The sequence below is a fragment of the Polistes canadensis genome, unplaced genomic scaffold, assembly GCF_001313835.1.
Source record: "Polistes canadensis isolate GaletaPanama2010 unplaced genomic scaffold, ASM131383v1 scaffold_1, whole genome shotgun sequence".
Taxonomy (NCBI): Eukaryota; Metazoa; Arthropoda; class Insecta; order Hymenoptera; family Vespidae; genus Polistes; species Polistes canadensis.
Genome location: NW_014569548.1, coordinates 2,512,702 through 2,533,145, shown reverse-complemented (window position 1 = coordinate 2,533,145; position 20,444 = coordinate 2,512,702). Strand labels below are relative to the sequence as shown.

Here is a 20,444-nt window from a genome sequence, read left to right as displayed (position 1 = left end):
TCAAAAAAAAAATAAATACGTAACCATTGAAACATGATAAAAAAAAAATGAAAGTAAGCGATCAAAATCATTCTATTTCAAAATACATAACGAAGAATATAGAAACTGTAATAGTAGGTATGGCCTTGATTATCGAACATACTTACGTCTAATCTATTTCGTAATCGTATAAACCATTAAGATCTTCCTTTTATAGAAGCTTTTACCCTTTTATCTTCCCCTTCTTTACTTGTCGAAACTTTACGTCTCGATGCGTACCCCTCTTCATTTATTCTCTCCCTCTCTCTTTCTCTCTCTTTCTCACTTTTGTAGAGCCAAACGGTCTCGGTAAGGTCTCCTTCCATCCTTATTTATCTCGAAATAACGTTGCTGTGCGTATAGTGGCTTAGATGGGCGTTTCTTCGTACATTGCCAGATGCGTGGGTGGTGGCAGTGATATGTATGTGTACATGTAATCTGTGTGTGTAAGTGTGTGTATGGTGTGTAAGAGAAAAAGAGAGAGAGAGAGAGAAATACAGATGGAAAGAAAAAGAAAAATAAAAAGAAAGAGAGAAAGATAGAGAGAGAGTGAGAAAGTAAGTGAGAGAGAGAAAGATAAACGGAGAGAAAGAAAATGAGAGAAGAATAAGAGAAGGAGAGCACGAACACGGACGACGGTCACATGGCCACGTTCGAGTCTTCCTCTTCTTCTTCTGGCCCGACTGTCAGTATTCCGTGAAGTGTTGTGCCGTGCTTGCGTGCAGTGCCGTTTTCCTTCATCATTTAAACGACGACCCTGAAGACGAGCAGCTAGCTAATCGAATAATAACGTTTTAAACGTTGTTAATTTGTGTTCATTCGACTCGAGAAATCACCTTTGATTTTATCTCAGTTGGGATTAATAACGTTAGGAAGGACAGGTGTACGAACAATTGTGGATGTGTTGAGAAGGAGATAAAAAATTTAAAAAAAAAAAAAAAGAAAGAAAGAAAAAAATAAATTAGATTAGTAAAGGAATACAGATAATGATCCTGAGACGTTGACAGGTGAATATTAAAGGTGAGAAAGATAATTATATTCTAAATTGAATTGAATTTTTGGAACATCTGCCAGGAACGAGTAAAACTGTTTTTCTTTCGACGACGTTTCATTTGAATAAGTTCATTGAAAATTTGATTGGTAAATCTTACGATCGAATTATAAAATTGAGAGATCGATCGTTTTATTGGATAATTTGTGTGGTATAAAATATTAGGAATTTAATGAGATCGTATTTTTAAATAATTATAATTCATATATTGTTACGATTTAATATTATCGTATACTAGTGAATACAGTGTCTATTAAATGTTATACTGGCTAACTTGTGGTGGTTATTATTATCTTGAATATTTAAAGAACAAATCGTAAGCAAGATATGCGTCGTAGATCACGATCGAGTTTGACGATCATTAATCGTTTAATAGTAAATACAGATTTTTCGGTTAATCTAAATTCCGATACAAATCATTTCAATGATGATTCATTGAACAAACGATATAAATATTTATTAAGGAGAAATAATATTTCGTAAATATATATTACGATTATTTTGAGATATAATGTAAATCCTTTAAGTGTGGTGGATTTAAAATGACTGTGCTGATCAAATAAATTCTTGAAATTCTTTTACACGACACGTAGAAATTTAGTTTCAAGGAAGAAAACGCGACATAATGATTGTCGATGCGAGAACGATTCCCTCGAGAGATTCTTAAGAGATGCGCGAGTGAAAACAAATCGTTAGTCAGTGCTTAAAATAATAATTTGTTAGCCGTTTTCGAGGAAGAAACGAATTCTACGAAGGACGGAGCTCTAACACAAGTCGGATCAAAGTTTGCCCCCTGCCGATTTTCCAACACAAGTTTCAAGATTTTTTCACTAATATACTTAAAATCCCTAGACATTTCTTTCAATCGTATATACGTTACAGATCATTTATTTGTTTTTTTAATACAATTTTATTATATCGATTAATCAATTCATTTATTTTTGTAGATAACTTCGTAAAAGAAAAACGTCCGAGTCGTATATTTTATTGTAGACAAAATATACTACAATACTAATGGTAAATTCAAAAATATAAAAATATCCAAACAAATAATACTATCATTAAATAAAATAAATAGATAGATGAATTTATTCTATCAACAATATATATATATTTAAAAAAAATAAGTTAATAATTAATTTTATATTTTGCATCAATTACAATTCATTAATTTCTATATAGAACAAAATACAAAGTATAATATGATTTGTGTATCACTAATTATAATCTCAATATATTAGATAATATTACATAATAATAAATAACTGTAATAATAAAAATGAAAAACAAAAAGAAATGGAAAGAAAATAAGGGAGGGATAAAAAAAATAGAGAGAGAGAGAGAGAAAGAGAGAACAACGTTTACTTTCCACGTTTAGCGTTCCAGCGGGGAGAATATTTTTAGGATTGCCCATGTTGAGGAATCTGTACGAATATTCCATTAGGAATTAGGCAGGCAGCTCACCGCGTATATTAATAGATCGAACCTGACAGCCGAATCTGAGCAGACGCGAGGAGTGCGTCTTTCGTGTTTCGTACGACACGACGACGTGAAATCGTTCTTCTCTTCTTCTTCTTCTTCTTCAAACATCGCATAGCTTTCGAACGAAACCGATTCTATTCCTTTACTTTCATTCTATTCGTCAACTTTTCTCTAAACCTTTTTTTCCTTTTCGTTTCCTTTTTTACTTGTTTCCTTTCAACGCCTATTGCATTCCTAACTGGCGCCATTCGAGCTTTCAATACGTTTTTCGAACATCGAAAAAATCCAACGGCACAGGGATAAAAGTAAAAATAAAAATAAAAAAAGGAACTAGAGGAAAAAGCAAAATTGGAATGAATTTATTTCTTTAATTTTATATATTTAGTACGAAACGATTTGTTATGGAAAAAAAAAAAATTAAAAATTAACGAAATAGAAAATCGATAATTTGTATTCTTATACAAATAGAAATAGAATTTAAAATTAGAAGGAAGAGAATAATAAGATACGATAAATAACGTTAAAGAATTTCAACGTATGCCAATAAATTGTATCATTCGTGCATTTTATGCTTGGAATATTAATAAGTAATAAAAATAAAAAATAAAAAATAATATAAAGGTATTCGAACTGAAAAATGTTTTGAAGGATTGACACGTTCGCATCGTAGTTTTATTTCCTGGTTACCTTATCAAGCATCTGTCACGCTCATATGGAATCAATTATTTTTGTTTGTTTGTCATGATTTAGGAGCTCTTTAAAATAAGACGATTTAAAAAGATAAAAAAGGAAAAAAGGTAATTGAACGGTAATACAAAAATTAATTGGGTAAATTTGTCATTGGCGACACACTATTGAAACGAACGGGATACGAAAGTAAGACAAGTAAATCGTAAGAAGGTCGGGACGGGCGTTTAATCGAGCATATATAGACATCCAAATCGTGCCACGACGAACGGTGCCATAAGCGCAAATGCTTTTGTTACGTAAGACTCGAACAATGCTTGTAAAAATATGTGTTGAATATGCTTAAGCAAAAAATAAATCTTCTTTGGCTTAGGATCGAAGAAAAAATTAATTTCAAATTTATTCTTGTTTTATTGTGTTATCATTAAACGTTGCTTATCGTTAATTCGTTATTTTGAAGAAGAAAAAACGATCAAGTAAAGAAAAAAAAGGTTTATTTTTCTATATAAAATATTACGAATAAATAGTTATAAGAATTTTATTATTTACTTCGTATTTTTATAAAATCATATTTAAATCAATATATAAAGTTTTCAAATAATTCTTTCACAAGCTATTTATTAAAACTGTTAACATAGTTTATCATTAATTCGAATAAATAATTTCGAAACACAATATTGGTTTAAAACAATACAAAATTCAAATTCTATAGAATTTCCATAGAAACGATTAAATATTATTCTGATTGTATTAAGATATACCAATTTCATACATATCCTAGATAAAAACAGAAATCGAAGAAAACAAATTGTATAAAAAAATTAACCATATTGATATAATAAAAAATAATAATATCTAACAAAGTATACAAATAAAATCGATTAAAAATACTAAACATATATTATAACAATTGGTCGATTATTAAACTAATCTTAAAAAATGTAAATATGCAAATTTTTAATAATAACTGTATCGAAATATAAACACCTATGATAATTCTCATAAATAAATGAATTAAAAATAATAGATAATAAATAACGTAGCTATTCGATATAAGAATTTGTTTTCTAACATTAGTAACGCAAAATAAATAAAAGAAATAAAAAAAGAATGAACAAAAAAGTGAACAACGATAGTTAAAACCTTGTCAGTTTACTTCTCCGAGACCCTTTTTCATGGTTGTCCTTATACATACTTAAGGTAGCCAGATGGACGTTGAATTCGCTATCAGTGTGCATAAATCAGAAATTTACTTTAATTTACGCGGCCGACGTAGAAGTTAACGATCCGTGTGGCACGTATCTCGATCTAGAGAGGGCGAATTGTGGGCGTGAAGTATGCTAGTAGTAGTACAAGCCTTGGAGTCCGTACACCGAGGGCACGTGCTGCACCGGAAATTCGGTTTTGCAGGTGCACCGTTGTGATCAACGTGAATTAGTTCTCTTAGCTGAAACCGACGATCGGAAGTTCCATTAATAGAAAAGGGCAAACGATCGGTGACCAATCGTTAAGCCAGCTGTATCACGTTCCTTTCCTTCAAACACTATCATCTATGATGACTATCACAAACGTAATAGCTCTAATGATTCTTCCGTAACAATTATAATTAATTAATACACGGGAAGGGCGTATTTTACGTTTTCGATCGACCTTCTAGTACTTTTATTTTCTTTTTTCTTTTTCTTTCCTTTCCAATTAAATCGATCTTTTTTTTCTATTTTATTTTTTACTATTACGTTGACGAGAGGTCAACGACATACCTATGTGGAAAAGAATTTTATTTTATTATTAATTTTTTTATTCAACCTACCATCTCTCTCTCTCTCTATCTAACCCGTTATCTCGATGCAAGGACGCAAACAAGTAAACTCTTTTTCTAAATTAATTCAAGACACGTCCAAGAAGTAGCTGGTGTTGTTCTGTCTTCGTTTTGCAACCTCAAAAATCTCGATAAGAGGTATGATAAAAAATAGAAGTTAAAAAAAACATAATATAAATAAAGAGAAAGAGAGATATTTTTTGTTAAAAACGTACACACACACACACAAACTCGCACACGTACACACGTAGAGATTCCTCGTGCAAATATTTCTTGACGGTGAATCGAGTTAATACACAGCTAGTATATACGTGTTAATTCGCACTGCTATTCACCGTGATTCATCGCATCAGCTGATTCGTTTGGACAGGGAGAGTAAATCAAAGAGAGGAGCTTTCATGGGAACGATAACCCACACCCTCCTCCTCCTCCTCCTCCTCCTTCTCTCCCTCCTCAACCACCCTCTCACCCACTCCTTTCTTTTTCTTCTTCTTATTTCTCTTCTTTTTCTTTCTTTCTCTTTTTTCCTTCGTAAAACGCGTACATCACTTTAATTCTCTCTCTCTCTCTCTTTCTCTCTCTCTCTCTCTCTCCCTCTCTCTCTCTCCTCCACTCTTTCTTTCTTTCTTTCTCTCTCTCTTTCGCTCTCTCTTCTTCGTTTAGAGTGCGTACGAAAATAGTACGCGTGCTCGTTGCAGCAACGAGAATCGCAAGACGCAAACTCTCATGACTCGCTGACTCGCGATGGCGAATTCGATTCGTAGAAAAGCGAAACTCAGCTAATGAAAAATCGTTATTAAGTAAAATGAGGAGAATCCCTTGATAAAGAGTTTAGTATTATCGGTTTATACGAGTTTGCTCATAAAATTGGTATCCGTAATTCGTTAGGTTTAATCAACGATCGAATAAACAATATAGTAAATCTAATAAGACGATGTATTAGGTCTAATTGTTGCAACGTAGGAAACAAAAAAAGAAGAAGAAGAAGAAGCATTTTATTCAAATTGATAATTGGAAATACAAATTAGAAATTGTATTTGATAACGACTACTACGAATCGTAGCATGCTTATTGGAGAAAAACTTTAAAGAGAATTTCTATAACAATTCGAGCGAAGAAATCAAAAGAAGAAACTCTAACGAACGAACGAACGAACAACTTCAACCGACTGCACAACCAAACTAAGTGAACTTTGTACGATGCTAATTACATTCTATTGTTACCTCCCCTTGTTAAAACGAACGAGTTTGTCAGATTTCGATAGCAATTTTTCTTTTCAACTTAAGCAATTATTCAAAGAACTTTCGTTAACAGTTGCACGCATTATCGTTTATCTTCGATCTTAATTTACTCGAAATCGAAATTGATAATATCTCATGACGATTCTTCTTCTTTCTTTCTTTCTTTCTTGATCTATTAATTGCATCTTCAGTAATTTTTCCTCCTCTGTCCTTTTTCATTCTGTTCTACAGAAACGATTCAGTAATTATTCATTCTCTTAATTATCTTACACGCTCGCGTAAACATGAATTCCATCTTGATACTCCTTGACGAAAAGAAAAAGAAAAAATTAAAAAAAAAAAAAAAAAAAAAAAGAAACAATAATATATACCAACAAGAGAAATCAACGTCCGTGCTCGCTAATGGAACCTTTTATTTTTTTTTCTCAATTTTTTTTTTTTTCTTCCTTCCTATTACTGGATACGTTAGTGACATGACGTTTAAATCCGTACAGCTAGTTTTGATTTGTAACGCTCATAGGTTACGAGCACAAAGATTAACACGATAGGGCGCACGCAACAGGAAACGTCACGGCGCAGCTGCAGTAACGAAAATTATTATTCGCAACGTCAGTGTGTCGTTCGTAAAATAAGTATAGTTCTTGATTATACACCCTCTTGATACCCCCCTTCCTTCACCCGTTCTCTGTCTTCTTTACCATCTCTTTTCGTCTTCTTTCAGTATCCCTAATGAGTTCATAGATCGGTTCTAGTTAAAATGCACGATCGTATCATTCGTTTATTCCCACGCGAGTTAACCGAACGAACGATAAAATATCTTTTTAACAGGAATTCGATCTTTTCGCGAATAGCATGAATGTTTTTCTACGCCGAAAATCTTTTTCTCTTAGAATTTGTTCGATTATCATACGAAAATCGGAACGTCTAATACACATAGATCTTTAAACCGGTATCTTTAACCCCACGATATCATTCTTGAAATGAGAAAATTTACGAGTGATATACGCGTGATTTATCGCGTTATATATCTTACTTATTTCACACGAGACCGGACAGATTTTCGCGATCCATCAAGTTACAACGTTTTAAGTGATTCTTAATGGACGAACGAATTTTAGGATTCTCATGGATGAAATGACTTACGCGGAGACGCCAAGGTGGATTATGAAAAAATTTGAGGGAACGTTATTGCTCGGAAACAAAAATAAAATAACATATTTTCATCGGACAAAAATATATTCTTAAGATCTATATTCGTAGTATTCGCGATCAAAATAAATTGGATTTTATTCGTTTTATTTTTCGAACAAAATTTCGTGACAAACGTATGGAATATTTTCCCCTGTTTTCATACAAAAAAAATAACGACTTATATCACACACTCGCGAATACATTCGCGAATCGCATAACTTGCAAAATTGTGTAACGATTAAAATTAATGTTAGCAAACGACGTGTTAACGATTGACCAAAAAAAAAATTTAAATAAAAGAAAAACAAAAAAAATAGTAAAAAATATATAAAAGCTCGTAATTCCTTTTATCGTTCTTCTTCTTTTTTTTTTTTTTTTTTTTTTACATCGAAACGAGATTACATTAATTAACCCAGATATCTAGACTAAAGGTACTACGATGACGTAGAGTGTGCGCGAAATACTGAAAGATCGATGACGAGTGCAACGGAAGAGGAAACGCAGCTGCGATCGCAACGAACGTGGCGTGACAACGATTTGCAACACCAATATCGTTCATAAAACATGAATGAACCTCTCCGTGCTCGATTTTACCCTTTCATTCTCTCTCTCTCTCTCTCTCTCTCTCTTTCTCTCTCATATTTTCCTATCTCACGTAACCATGAGATACTCTCGTGCGACACGCGTCTCTCATGTCCTATCTCTCTCTCTTTCTATCTCACTCTATCTCTCTATCTATCTATCTCCATCTGCAAACGAGCTAAATATAATATTCTCGTGTATTTTCTGCGAGATGAATGAAACTATATACCTCGATATTCGTGCACTTTCTCTTGATTAAACTAATATACGATTCGTTTAATATCTTATCATTTTTGTTATCAAAAATCCAATGACATTTAATAATATTTAATAATTATTATTGTTACGCGATATATATTTTTATTCCGTAAAAGAATTCTCGATACGATTTAATGATAATTGATAATTCGTTGATGAAAAATCAACATAAAGTAATTTCGTTTAGTTAATGTTGCAATATGATTTTAATATCGCGTTACTATATACTATTAGATTTTACCTTTTCTTCAGAGATTCATTCAAATTGCATGGATATCTCGTTACTTTCAATCGAATGTTTTAGAAATAATCTCAAATTATATTTCGTGAAAAAAACCGAGTATTTACAATCTCGGAGAAAAAAGTAAACATACATTAATTCGATCGCTTCAATCGTCTTTGAAAAATCAATGATGCAATTGTTTTCCAAAGTTCATTTTCTTTTGTAATCTTGCAAAGCGTGTATACTAATGATAACGCGCGTTATCAGACGAATTTTTTTTTTTATCAAATAAATTTCTGCTTTTTAATACTTTCGTTATAAAACATAATCGATAAACAATCGACGATTGAAAAATTTTATATTTAATTTTCTATCTTCTCAGTGAATTGAATTTATCGTAAATTTTACAAACGAATTTATTCCTCTGCAAGATAAAATTACATTCTGTATATCGGCATCGTGAGTCTAACCATGTTTCAATATAATTATTTTTAGATAATATTTTAGAAACCCTAAAAAGCATTAATAAAGTTTTTCAAATTTTTTAAATAACAATAGCATTGTGGAAAAACCCACCTCCCTAGCATTAGTAAAATCTACCATGCCGATAAAGGATTAAAAAATATCTTTTCTTCAATGTAACCGTAAAAAATTAACAAATGATCGATCTATGTATTTCTTTTATTCTAATTTTATAAATTAGTTCACCAGTAATTTTTTTCTTTTACAAACATTTTAGAAGCAAAATAAGAATAGATAATCAAAAAGTCAATTAATGTCACGACAAAAATTAATGTATACGCTAAATTTCGCAACATGACATCATAGTAATCGCTGTTATAAGTTTTCCATATAAAACACATTTCATTACATTTTAATTATTAATTTAATTTGATATGGATTTCACAAAGGAGCCAACCGTTGCTTTAAAATCGTCATGAAAATCATTTTAGATTCGATTTGATTAATTACAAAGAACGTATTCACATTATTACTCAATCGAATCGCGAACTGAGCGAATTTTATAATGAGATGCAAGTAACTATCCATCGTTAATCCATTATTAACATAGTTTGAAATTCGTTCATTTTCATTGTAATTTACTTCTCTGCAATTTATCATTAAATTAAATCGCATTCATTAACATTATCTTCCACGATCCGTTACCTTTTGTTCTTCCCAAATGAAAAATAAAAAGAAACAATTTAATTTTATATCTCTTTTAGTCAAAACAATATATATTAAATATATAATTTAAAAATTATTATTATATATATTCGATTCATTAATAATTTTACGTTAGTAATTCAATAACTTTCAAAAGAATATAGCATAATGTTCGTCCCTTTTCTTTTCCAAAGATCTAATCTTCGTAAAATCTTCGAACAATGATGAACACAATGAACACGTATTATATTTAAATATTTTTTATTTCACATTGAATTTAATTATTAGAATAAGATATTATCGGTGTAAGATATTTTTTTATTTTTATCATATTAACATAAATTTACTTCAAATTTATGCTTATAAAGCATCGTAAATCTTGCTTTAATCTGTCTCTCATACGACAAAGAAATTCCAAAGGTATTGAAATGTTTTTATTGCATTGCTATTACAGAATTTCAAGGAAGGTGGTCCAGGATTGGTCGAAGAGGATAGGAGGTCATCATGGCAGTCGGTGAGTATGGCATTTTACAGTCTAACCTGGACCAAACCCCAGTAGTAGATTAGAGATTAGAGTCACGTAATTTACGCATAATCACGCGCTCAACGTATGCAACTACCGCGTATTCCGTACCATCTATCTGTCCCTTTTTTCCACCTTTCTCTCTTTTTTTCACCCATTCCCATGTATCTCTTTCTCTTTCTATTTAAATGAGAAATTCGAGGAATAGATAGATTTCCAAATGAACGTAAATAAATTCCTTTTCTTTTAACAGAATCCATTAACAGATTATAATATCTCCGTATGTTCAAAATATATTTTAACACGCATTGAACATTGTTCGTTCACATTGCTTGTCTTACGAACAAAATTTTTACAGAGTGATTGTGTTGATCTGATTTTGCCACAGAACGTTATCTATGTTTTGCTAGAAATTAAATAAATGCAGAAAAAAAATAAATAATGATTAGTAAATAATATATAAACGTTTAAAACATGCTTACATATTATAAAAAAAAAAATCTCGCAATAACGCTAGGTCGGTGTTCAATACGTTAATAATAACATTTATCTTCAATGTATAGACAATTATATTTTTGACATTACGCCTTTTTTTATGCCATTTATTTCATTTTCATTTACTCTCGGAGGAAACTTATCTTACGTCGACAGATTTTTAATCAATATCTCCGAGTTCTCAGAAAAACGAAGAGTAACCCAAGCAGCAGAAAAGGGTATGCGTTAGGCTAATCAAAAGCCAGCCGTGGTTTCTTCTTCGTTCTTCTCATGAAAAAGGCGGCCCTTTTGAAGATACCAGTAACACGACCCTTTTTCTATTCCACGAGATTTCTAATTTCCAACGTGCGACTCTTCTTAAGAAAGAAATGGGGGAAAAAAAGATAAAAAAAAAAATAAAGAAGAAGAAGAATAAAAGAAAGTGAAAAGAAGATTATAGAAAAATCCGCGTACTTTCATGGCAAAGAAAGAGAGAGAGAGAAAAATAAAAAAGGATGAAAGTAATTCGATCTATTCGAACGTTACCTTTTTACTCAATACCTATCTCTCTTTCTCTCTTCCTCTCTCTCGCGAACGTTTATATTCTTTTTTTTTTCTTTTTTACTTTACTCTACGTCTTATAAGAATCCCTACCATTCGGTGACAATTCGTAATCCTAAGACGTACGACGATACCGTTCTTGTTTCTTTATTTCTAGTCACCCCACGTAATTCTAATCTCCTACACAAATTCCTTATGGGACTCTGCAATCTTCAAATTCAACTGTGAGATTCACTAAGATACATATTTTTACATATGATAAATAATCAATCCGTTTAATATTCAACAATATTCGACAATTATTATTATTATTATTATTGTGTATTTTCCTTTTTTTTCTTTTTTAAAGAATAATATTAATATTAACTACGAGTTAACGAGCTAGTCGTGTTGAGCTACTGGTTTCTTTTTTAAATCACTAAAATCAAGCAACGTTTGGCATGGTTAATAAAATAGATGGATGACCCTTTCGAAAAAGAAAAAAAAGAAACAAAAATCGTATGCTATTGACTTTATAAACATGATAAAAAAAAGCGATCTGTTTGATAGTTGAAAAGATTGAGTAATATGAAAAGGTGCTGATAAAGAAATGACTCGAACCTGTAAAAAAGGGAGAATAAAAAGAAAAAACAAGAAGAATAATATCCACGAAATATACATATTTAAAATTGTAATCTCAATTACGTTGAAACATTGGCAACAGCATGTTTAAATTATCATTTTTAAAATCTTATTTCTTATCAAATTATTTATATACTAATTGCGCTAATTACGAATATCATCTTTACGAGAAAATTATGTACATGCTAAATCTTAATCATGACACTAACAGTAATGGCAAAAACGAGTAGCAAAACATATCCCATCTTACTACATCGTAAATTTAGCTCCTTAGGGAAGATATAAAAAGCAAAAAAAAAAAACAAAAAAAAAAGAAAAGAAAAGGACAGTAAAGGGTAGAGTAGGAAGACTATACTGCTGGAAGATGTAGTAAAAATTGGTAGGGTTTTTTCTCCCCCTCTCCCCCCTCTCCCTACCCCACCCTTCCGATCTCCCTACCTCCTCCCCAACCTACTCTTTCTCATCGTTTCCCTTACAAAGTCGATTTATCTTCAAGGAGTAACAGCGCGTGGATCGCGTTGGCGGAGGTGCATTTCCGGTGCAACCGAGTATACGTTCCTGGAGGGATACTAACGAAGCAGGGTAGTGGGGTAGGGTGGGGACCTAACGTACACAGCGTCCGGTCCATCCCTCCCCACTATACTCATTTTCTTCACTTCGTCCATAGCGTCCCATAGACAGTGGACACCATGCACTGCTATCAGAACAGTCCCAGGTGGACCCTCGCGCAGTCACTTTAATACACTCTATGTTCGGTGAATTATTTCTATGTATTCCGGCTGTACCATTTAAAAGAAAGAACTATAGAGTATTCACCTTTTGAATTATTTCATAATCGAGACTAGTGTGTGATTAATTAAAAATAATTCCTTTCTCGTTTCTTTTTGTTAATATATATATGTCATTTGTACTATGAAGAATGAACAATTTTTAATTAATCTTTTTATAATATGAAAGACAAAATTCAAATCGGACAACGTGAAAGCTAAAGTGGTAACAGTGAAGTCTTATAATAAAATACTGTTAAAGGATTCTTAGAAATTCGAATATAATTTATAATTTTACCGGATGACGTATCAATGGAATTCGATAGTCTCACGCTTGAATCGATAAAATTCAAAGATCAAAAGAAAATCAAGAAGTCAAGGAAGATTATTTTTCTTTATATTTATACTAATTATTCAAGCGTCAAATTGGTTCAATTATTTCTCTAAAGAATCTAGGTGAAATTTATAAAATATGCAAGTGACTTTATCCGTTGAGAATGAACAATAAGACTTGAATTATCTTCGATCTTGTGTTATACATATTATTCTTATAATCGAACTTTATTTACTTATTTATTGATCATACGTATAAGACAAATATCGAAATAACATTTTTATATATAATAACGATCAATGATACTTTATCTTCGTAATTAAACATTTTGTCAATTTAAAGCAGAACAATTAAAAGTTAAAAAGATAATATTTGTAAAAGATATTCTAAAATAAAAGTAATTAATACTTAAGATAAGGGTCATTAAAGTTAATTAACATCAGTGTGTCATCAACAAGATATTGAAGAACATCGAAAAATAGTTTATCGATTTATCAATTGATCATCGGAACGTTGGGTCCGTATGTTTACAGACAACCCCTCGTATTTCTCGTTGTCGGTGTCAACGTCGTCGACGGGCACGACGACGACACCATCGTCAATTTGTCCATCCTCATCGACGAATCACACGCACCGTAGACACCCTGGCTTGACGGGTCTATTTCGACGTCGGCCTACCTGCAAAATGGGTGCCACGTCTTCTACTAGCGTGACATCAGCTTCGACAGCAAGTACTTCAACAAATCATCAGGAATCATCTAGTCATCGAATTAGTGGATCCAGTGGATCAACACCGTCAACGCCAACTGAAGAAAGGGTACCTATGTTGTCTAGAAACGTAGGAAACGGTGCTACATCCGGTCCGTTTAATCAAAGAAGAAGCTTTAGAAATTTATTTAGATCCGTAAGTGCCAATGATCACGAAAGGACCCAACAATTTCTCAAAGGTGATCCTAGACCTTCGGATGTCGCACCAACTTATTTACCTCACAGGTGAATCTATTTAATTATAATTATTTATCTGGTTACCTATACGTATTTCTTTCAAAACTAATTAAATGATTATAATTATAATTATATATTTTTGTTAAAAACACTTGTAATCAATAATAATAATTCTTTACATTTCGCTACGATATAATTGTTTACCAGATATACATTATATTATGTATTAAACAAATTCGATATTTTATAACAGCTATTTTTATTATATCAATTACGTAACAATAAATATCTGATCACAGATCACATTCACACTCCGAGAACGACAGACGTCGTCCTGCTCGTAATAGACGAGTCCTCAAATCAGCTAGTGAGCTTCTTTCAAATGATATGGTTTACTGTGGACTTTCCGGTGATGGTAACGACCACGACGACGATGACGATGAAGATTCCGCGGAAGAAGTATTCCTTGGTGTTGATGATGCAAAGTTAGTCAAATATTTTCTTTATTTTTCTTTTAACAATATCATACAAAGGAACTATTGTTAATATCGTTTTTCTTTTAAATCCATTTCTAAAATTTTGCTGCACAGTCTTGTATATATATGTTACCGAGAAAGACCAAAATTAGAAAATGTCTAGATTCACATGGTCGCTTTGGTATATGTCCGAAATATTAATATATAAGAAAATACTCAAATATTCGGTGTTGCATCGACGTATTTGGTATGTATTAACATTCTCCAGTTTCGGTCTTTCACGGTATATATATTTATAATAAATCATCCCTACGTTATTTATGAAATAATTTAATAAGTCAAGTATTACAAAAGAAGTATAATTTTTCATTAATTGTAGGTATTACAATTTGTCATCAACCTTGCCGTCACCGGGATCAGCGGCGTCAGGTCAAAGAAGACACTCCGTTGGTACTTTTCTTGGAAAAGATCGAAATCATTGTCCTGGAAGAAGACCTACTCAAACAGTTGAAGTTCTAGTAGAACCTAGTGTTATGGCACCACCAATACCAACCGATGCAGTTGATGGTATCGTTCATGCCGATGACAGAAGGAACAGATCAAATGATTGCAGATTCAGGCGTAGAAGACACAGAAGTTCATCCAGTAAAGGTAAGTTTATTATTTTTTCTAGATCATATTGAGGTCATTTCATACGTTCGAGAAAATCTTGTCTTCCAAGAAATATTTCAAAGCATTCATATCTTCTATTCGTACTATTCGTGTTCTAACATAATGGAACAAAATAGAATCGTAATGGGTGATTATTTTGGAACGATTTAAAAACGACAGAAAGAGATCGACAGACCGGCATTCTATATATATATATCTTGATTAATGGTCAATGATAATTATTATTATTATTATTATTATGTACGGTCATATTCAATAGACAAGTCGCGTGTTCCCACGGCGTGCATTTTGTGAACAGCTTACCCGCATAGATCGCAATCACAATAGTCTCGTTACGCGATTGACACGCTACATAATTTGCGAGTAAGGAATTAGAAAGAGAGGGAGAGAGAAAGAGAGAATTGTCAAATTGTGTCAACGAGTTGTCCAGACTGATACGACAAACGATCAATTCTTCAGTTATGTTAACGCTCGATTTTATGAAAACGAATAATTTTCAAATTATTCATAAGCACGATGATTAGATAAAATGAACGAATTCAAAACAGTAAATGTGAAAATGAAACAGTAATATAAATAATGTATTATTTGAAAAATATTCATTGTGTACGGGAACTCTATGGATGATTTTTAATTGCAGTAGAAATGATATAGAAATTATAAAGTAAACTTTTAATATTCTTAGAAAATCAAACGTTATATTTACAAAAAAAAAAATTAATAACGAATAAAGATATATTTAAATCTTGTAAACTAATATATATATATTTCTTACAAAACTTATCTTTTTACGTAAGATATATTTATTGCATACAAGGATCATAGATCATCGTAGTAACGAGAAGATAAAGCGATCATGCAAAGGTTCGTCCTCATCTAACAAATCATTTGGAAAGAGAACGTTTGCAAATATTGCAGCTACGTTACACGGAAGCAGGTGAACACGATTAAACGATGTCGTTGAGGGACGTACCGAAAAGGTTTAACAGAAATAGAAGATTTATTATCATCTTTTCCTCTCAAAGCTAGCCGGAGTAGCTACTACTGGGAACGTATTTACTAACGTCTGAGGGTTCGCGCGATAATTCCACTTTCACGTCGCGTATTCGACTTCGAGACGCGAATCAAGATTCTTGGCTATAAGGGATATCCGGTTGATCTGCGATCAACTACACAGATTAAGAGAACTCATGAGAAGAACACAAGACAGATATAGAAAGTTAATCTTATTCTAAAAACAGTCAACATTGTTCCAAATATAAATTAACTTATATTATAAATGAAAGGTAAAATTATATTACGATCAAATTCGTAAGAAAAAGAAAACTCTCAATTAAATCATATTTAACGCTATTGGTAATATTTCCAAAAAACAAAATAAAAAAGAAAAGATATCTATAACGTTGAACCTACCGTGACAGGTTAAATAAAACCCATTGATATAGAAAATATTAACAGAGAAATACAAATTCGATAGTTTTTTAGTGTTAATTATTTCATCTCGTATATGCGAAAATAATTATTACGATGGTAGATAAAGATAACAAAATTTGTTCTTATTAATTTTATGAGAGAGAGAGATAGAATATATAATATTAAAATATAATTTTTTTAAACGTAAAAACACGATGTTCTTAATTTTTTTAACTAAATCCTCTTTCATAATTACCTGTAGACATGTATTTATAAAATATAATATTAAGTATAAAATAATGGAAAAAAAAAGATAAAGTGAAAAAGACAATTGTGTATAGATAGAACAGTAATAACGTTGGATTTAGAACGTCCCCGGAAATTCCCCCCCTTTAGTATTCGATTGTCGAAAGTCATAGCTTTTTCCGTCGACGGGACGTCGAACTTGTCCAGAGAACCATGAAGAAATGTATAAGAGAAGAGTTCGAAAATTTACGACGTTAGATAGGTTCTGTATAACGATTGGCTGCTGAAAGAAATCGGTCCCACGTGTACAAAAGCTTTTGACCTGCCCTTCCGATGGCCCTTCGCTTTGCTTGCACGTGCCGCACGTTTCGATGAGGGACCAATACTAATCGCTACTCTCTTGATCGGTAAACAACACGACACCCGTAGAATAACCATTTATTCAAGATATATAATAATTTTCACATTCAAAATATATTTCATTATTATACATATATAATAATATAATTATATATTGTATATATCATTATTTTTGTATTTAAAATAATTTATTTTAATTCTTTTTTTTTTGTTGTTTTTAATCTTCTCTCTTATAGTTACACAAATATTTTTTTATGATTTTAATGCATGCCAATTATTCAAATTAGACTAAGTTCGTACGAATACTTTTACCATAAAATCAATTTATCATAAAAAAAATTAACTATTAGTAAAAAAAAAAAAAAAAGTACAACATTTTGTTTTCCTTCGATTGAAATTCAAGCGATCAGCAATAACGGTTTTAAAAATGAGGACGTTCGATTTTTTATTCCCTCACTCTCTCTTTCGTTCTGTTTTTAATTAAAGCCGGAAATGGGCCGTGAACTTTCCTACCATACTCTCTTCGAGAATTTTTATTCCAATTTCGCTCTTCTTCTGGTAGACGCACATTGACTTTCACAGACGTATGGAAAAAAAAAAGGAAAAAAAAAACACAAGAAAAAACTTGTTTTTTTTTTATTTTTTATTAAGATAAAAAAAGGACATAGAAATTGTCTCTCTTCCTGTCAACTGTATTTGGTTAAAAATAATCGAGACGTTCGTTCCCTCGTGAATTTTTAAGACGTCCGGGGACGTCTCAAGGTCCCATCTCTCTTTTTTAAATATTCCATCTAAATATAACCAAAAGCAAAAAAAAAAAATGTGTTAAACTATGAATATTTTATTCAATACCTCCAAAATTATTACAATATATTATTTATTATTCTTTTTACAGTATTACACTGTATCAAAATGATTAATACTAATATAATATAACGATTATAATGATTCGTTCGAATTCATTTAACAGAATCGTAAATATTTTTTTACAAATTATACAAACAAACTATAACAATTATTTGTATGATGAAGAATTTTAAAAACAAAACAATACACCTTCTATCCTCCATAATTATTTATCTAACATTATTCAACGTTCACCTTATTTGGAACCTGTCGAAAGGGTTTAAAACGGTGTCAACAGAGAACGGAAGTCAACCAGTCGATTTGTTGACATTGTCAAGTCTCGTACCCTCTGCTCTCTTTCTCTTTTCTTTATTTCTTTCTTTCTTTCTTTCTCTCGACCCTGTTTTATTAGGTTCGCAGTGCTTGAACCCTACGAACGGAATAAATTGTGTACAAGAACGACGAAAGGATCGGTGCATCCGGTAAGCTGCTGCTGTTACATCCGAGGACCTATATAGTTGAAGTAGAAAGGGGAAGGGAAGTGCATCTGGGCCAGAGGATGACATTAGTAAAGAGAGAGAGAGAGGGAGAGGGAGAGAGAGAGAGAGAGAGAGAGAGAGAGAGAGAGAGAGAGAGAGAAAGACAGATGGATAGTTGTCGTTCACGAGCGACATCGTTCAAACAAATCGTCCCTCTTCTCGATTTATTTACATTGTGTAAACGTACGAGACTCTTGTGATATTTCGCACACGATCGAACGACATTTCATCACATTTTCTCTCTACTTCGCTGTTGTACCTACCACACACACATATCGTAAATCTGTCTTCCTCATAATACTCTTTCATCGAACAATAATATCATGCGAATGTAATTCTCTCGTTCGGTTTAATTCTTTTAAAATTGAATGGATACAAAATTGTTGTTTACTTTTGTTTTTACTTTTTTGTTTGTTTTTATACACGATGAAATATGTTTTAACTTATCGCGAAAAGTTACTCGTAATCGTACAATTTGATATTTTATTCAAAGTTTTTCATTCAATTGGCAATGCTACGAGAATCAACGATAATTGAGTAAATAAATGAAAAGTAAAATTTCAAACAAGTCAAAACGTATTAGTAAATTATATATGTTGTTTATTTGTGAGGGAATAAATCGTTTTATAATAAAAACAAATATATATTATTTAATGTTTTGTATTAATTTGGAAGCTGAGTAAGTGATGTGATTGATCACTCTGTACAACTTAGATTTTTATTTTCTTTACAATCGCTTGCCTCAAAGAGTTAAATGACGATTAATGATATATTTACTTGAAATTAAACATTATTCAGACAGACACGATAAACATGTATGTATATATATATATACCATTTAATCGTTTAAGAGAATTTCAGAACGTTTCTATTGTTAATGAATATTGGAATAGGATCCTACTGGTGCATAAATAAATAGATCAAATGTTGGCTTCCATTGATTATAACTACAAGCATAATAGGTTTAGTCATGTAAATAACACTTCCAATAGAACCACTTCAATGATTGCAATCAGCATTGTTTAACGCGTCTCCTAGTCAAGCATAAACTTCGATAATAGGATTTGCCGTTGTATCGATAACTCGTATACATCTAACAATGAAAACAATTTCAAATGTCGAAGATTCTCAATATTTTTAACAGATATATGTTCTTTCTTATTTTATTTTTTTTTAAATAATTCATTTACAATGACTATATTAAAATAATAAATAGATATATTATATAAAATAATCATTTTTCAAACGTTATTATAATTATCTTTGATTATACATTTTAAAAAAATTTGATTAACGATTAAATGTTGTAATAATAATTTGAACACAAAAACACAAAAATACAAATTGTATTTGAGACACGATTAGAATAGATAAAAAAAAAGATATATATATATATACCATTTAACGAGCAAAAGTGAGTAGAAAAATTAAGCATTCCATAAGCAATGCTTTTTCCATCTGCATATATATTTACCGGTTATACTTCCTGATGTCGCACGAGCACGGATTCACGATTTCCGGTGGCAGCAACTCTCCACTCTCGGTCCCGTCCGCACAACTACGCTTCCGGAAGTTGAAGGAACGATACTCTCGTCCAATCGCGATTCGTTCCTCGCATACTCGCGTGTATATACTCTATCAAATCGCGAGAGAGACAAGCACGAATGAAAATTTCAATCGGACTATAAAATCTCATTTGAATAACTGCCCAAATGATTTATTACCCTCTTTGGAAATCTGCGGACGTGTTTCTATCGATTATTTTTTCGACTCTTTTTTTTTTTCATTTCTATTTAAAGAATGAAGATCGAATGAATTTTAATCAAAAGTATTACTGATGATTATTTTGAAAAAATAATATTTCTATATGCAACATTTGTTTTATATTTCGATTAAACGTACCGATAATTATGACAATGAACTTTGACAAAAAATTGAATAAATTTAT

At 31.5% G+C, this 20,444-nt stretch overlaps 1 protein-coding gene across 3 annotated transcripts in view; it reads left to right on the top strand.

Annotated features, from left to right (window-relative positions):
• The first annotated feature begins 578 nt into the window (after window positions 1-578).
• LOC106784246 overlaps window positions 579-20,444 on the top strand; it is a 42,395-nt gene continuing 22,529 nt past the window's right edge. For 2 of the 3 annotated variants that reach the window (XM_014743585.1, XM_014743600.1), the window contains exons 1-5: window positions 579-1,038; window positions 10,174-10,233; window positions 13,533-13,992; window positions 14,244-14,429; window positions 14,800-15,071. In XM_014743585.1, the coding sequence (XP_014599071.1) occupies window positions 10,224-10,233; window positions 13,533-13,992; window positions 14,244-14,429; window positions 14,800-15,071 (928 nt within the window). In that variant the 5' untranslated portion in view covers window positions 579-1,038; window positions 10,174-10,223. The remainder of the gene's footprint in view (window positions 1,039-10,173; window positions 10,234-13,532; window positions 13,993-14,243; window positions 14,430-14,799; window positions 15,072-20,444) is intronic. The other variant, XM_014743592.1, reaches the window with a different exon arrangement.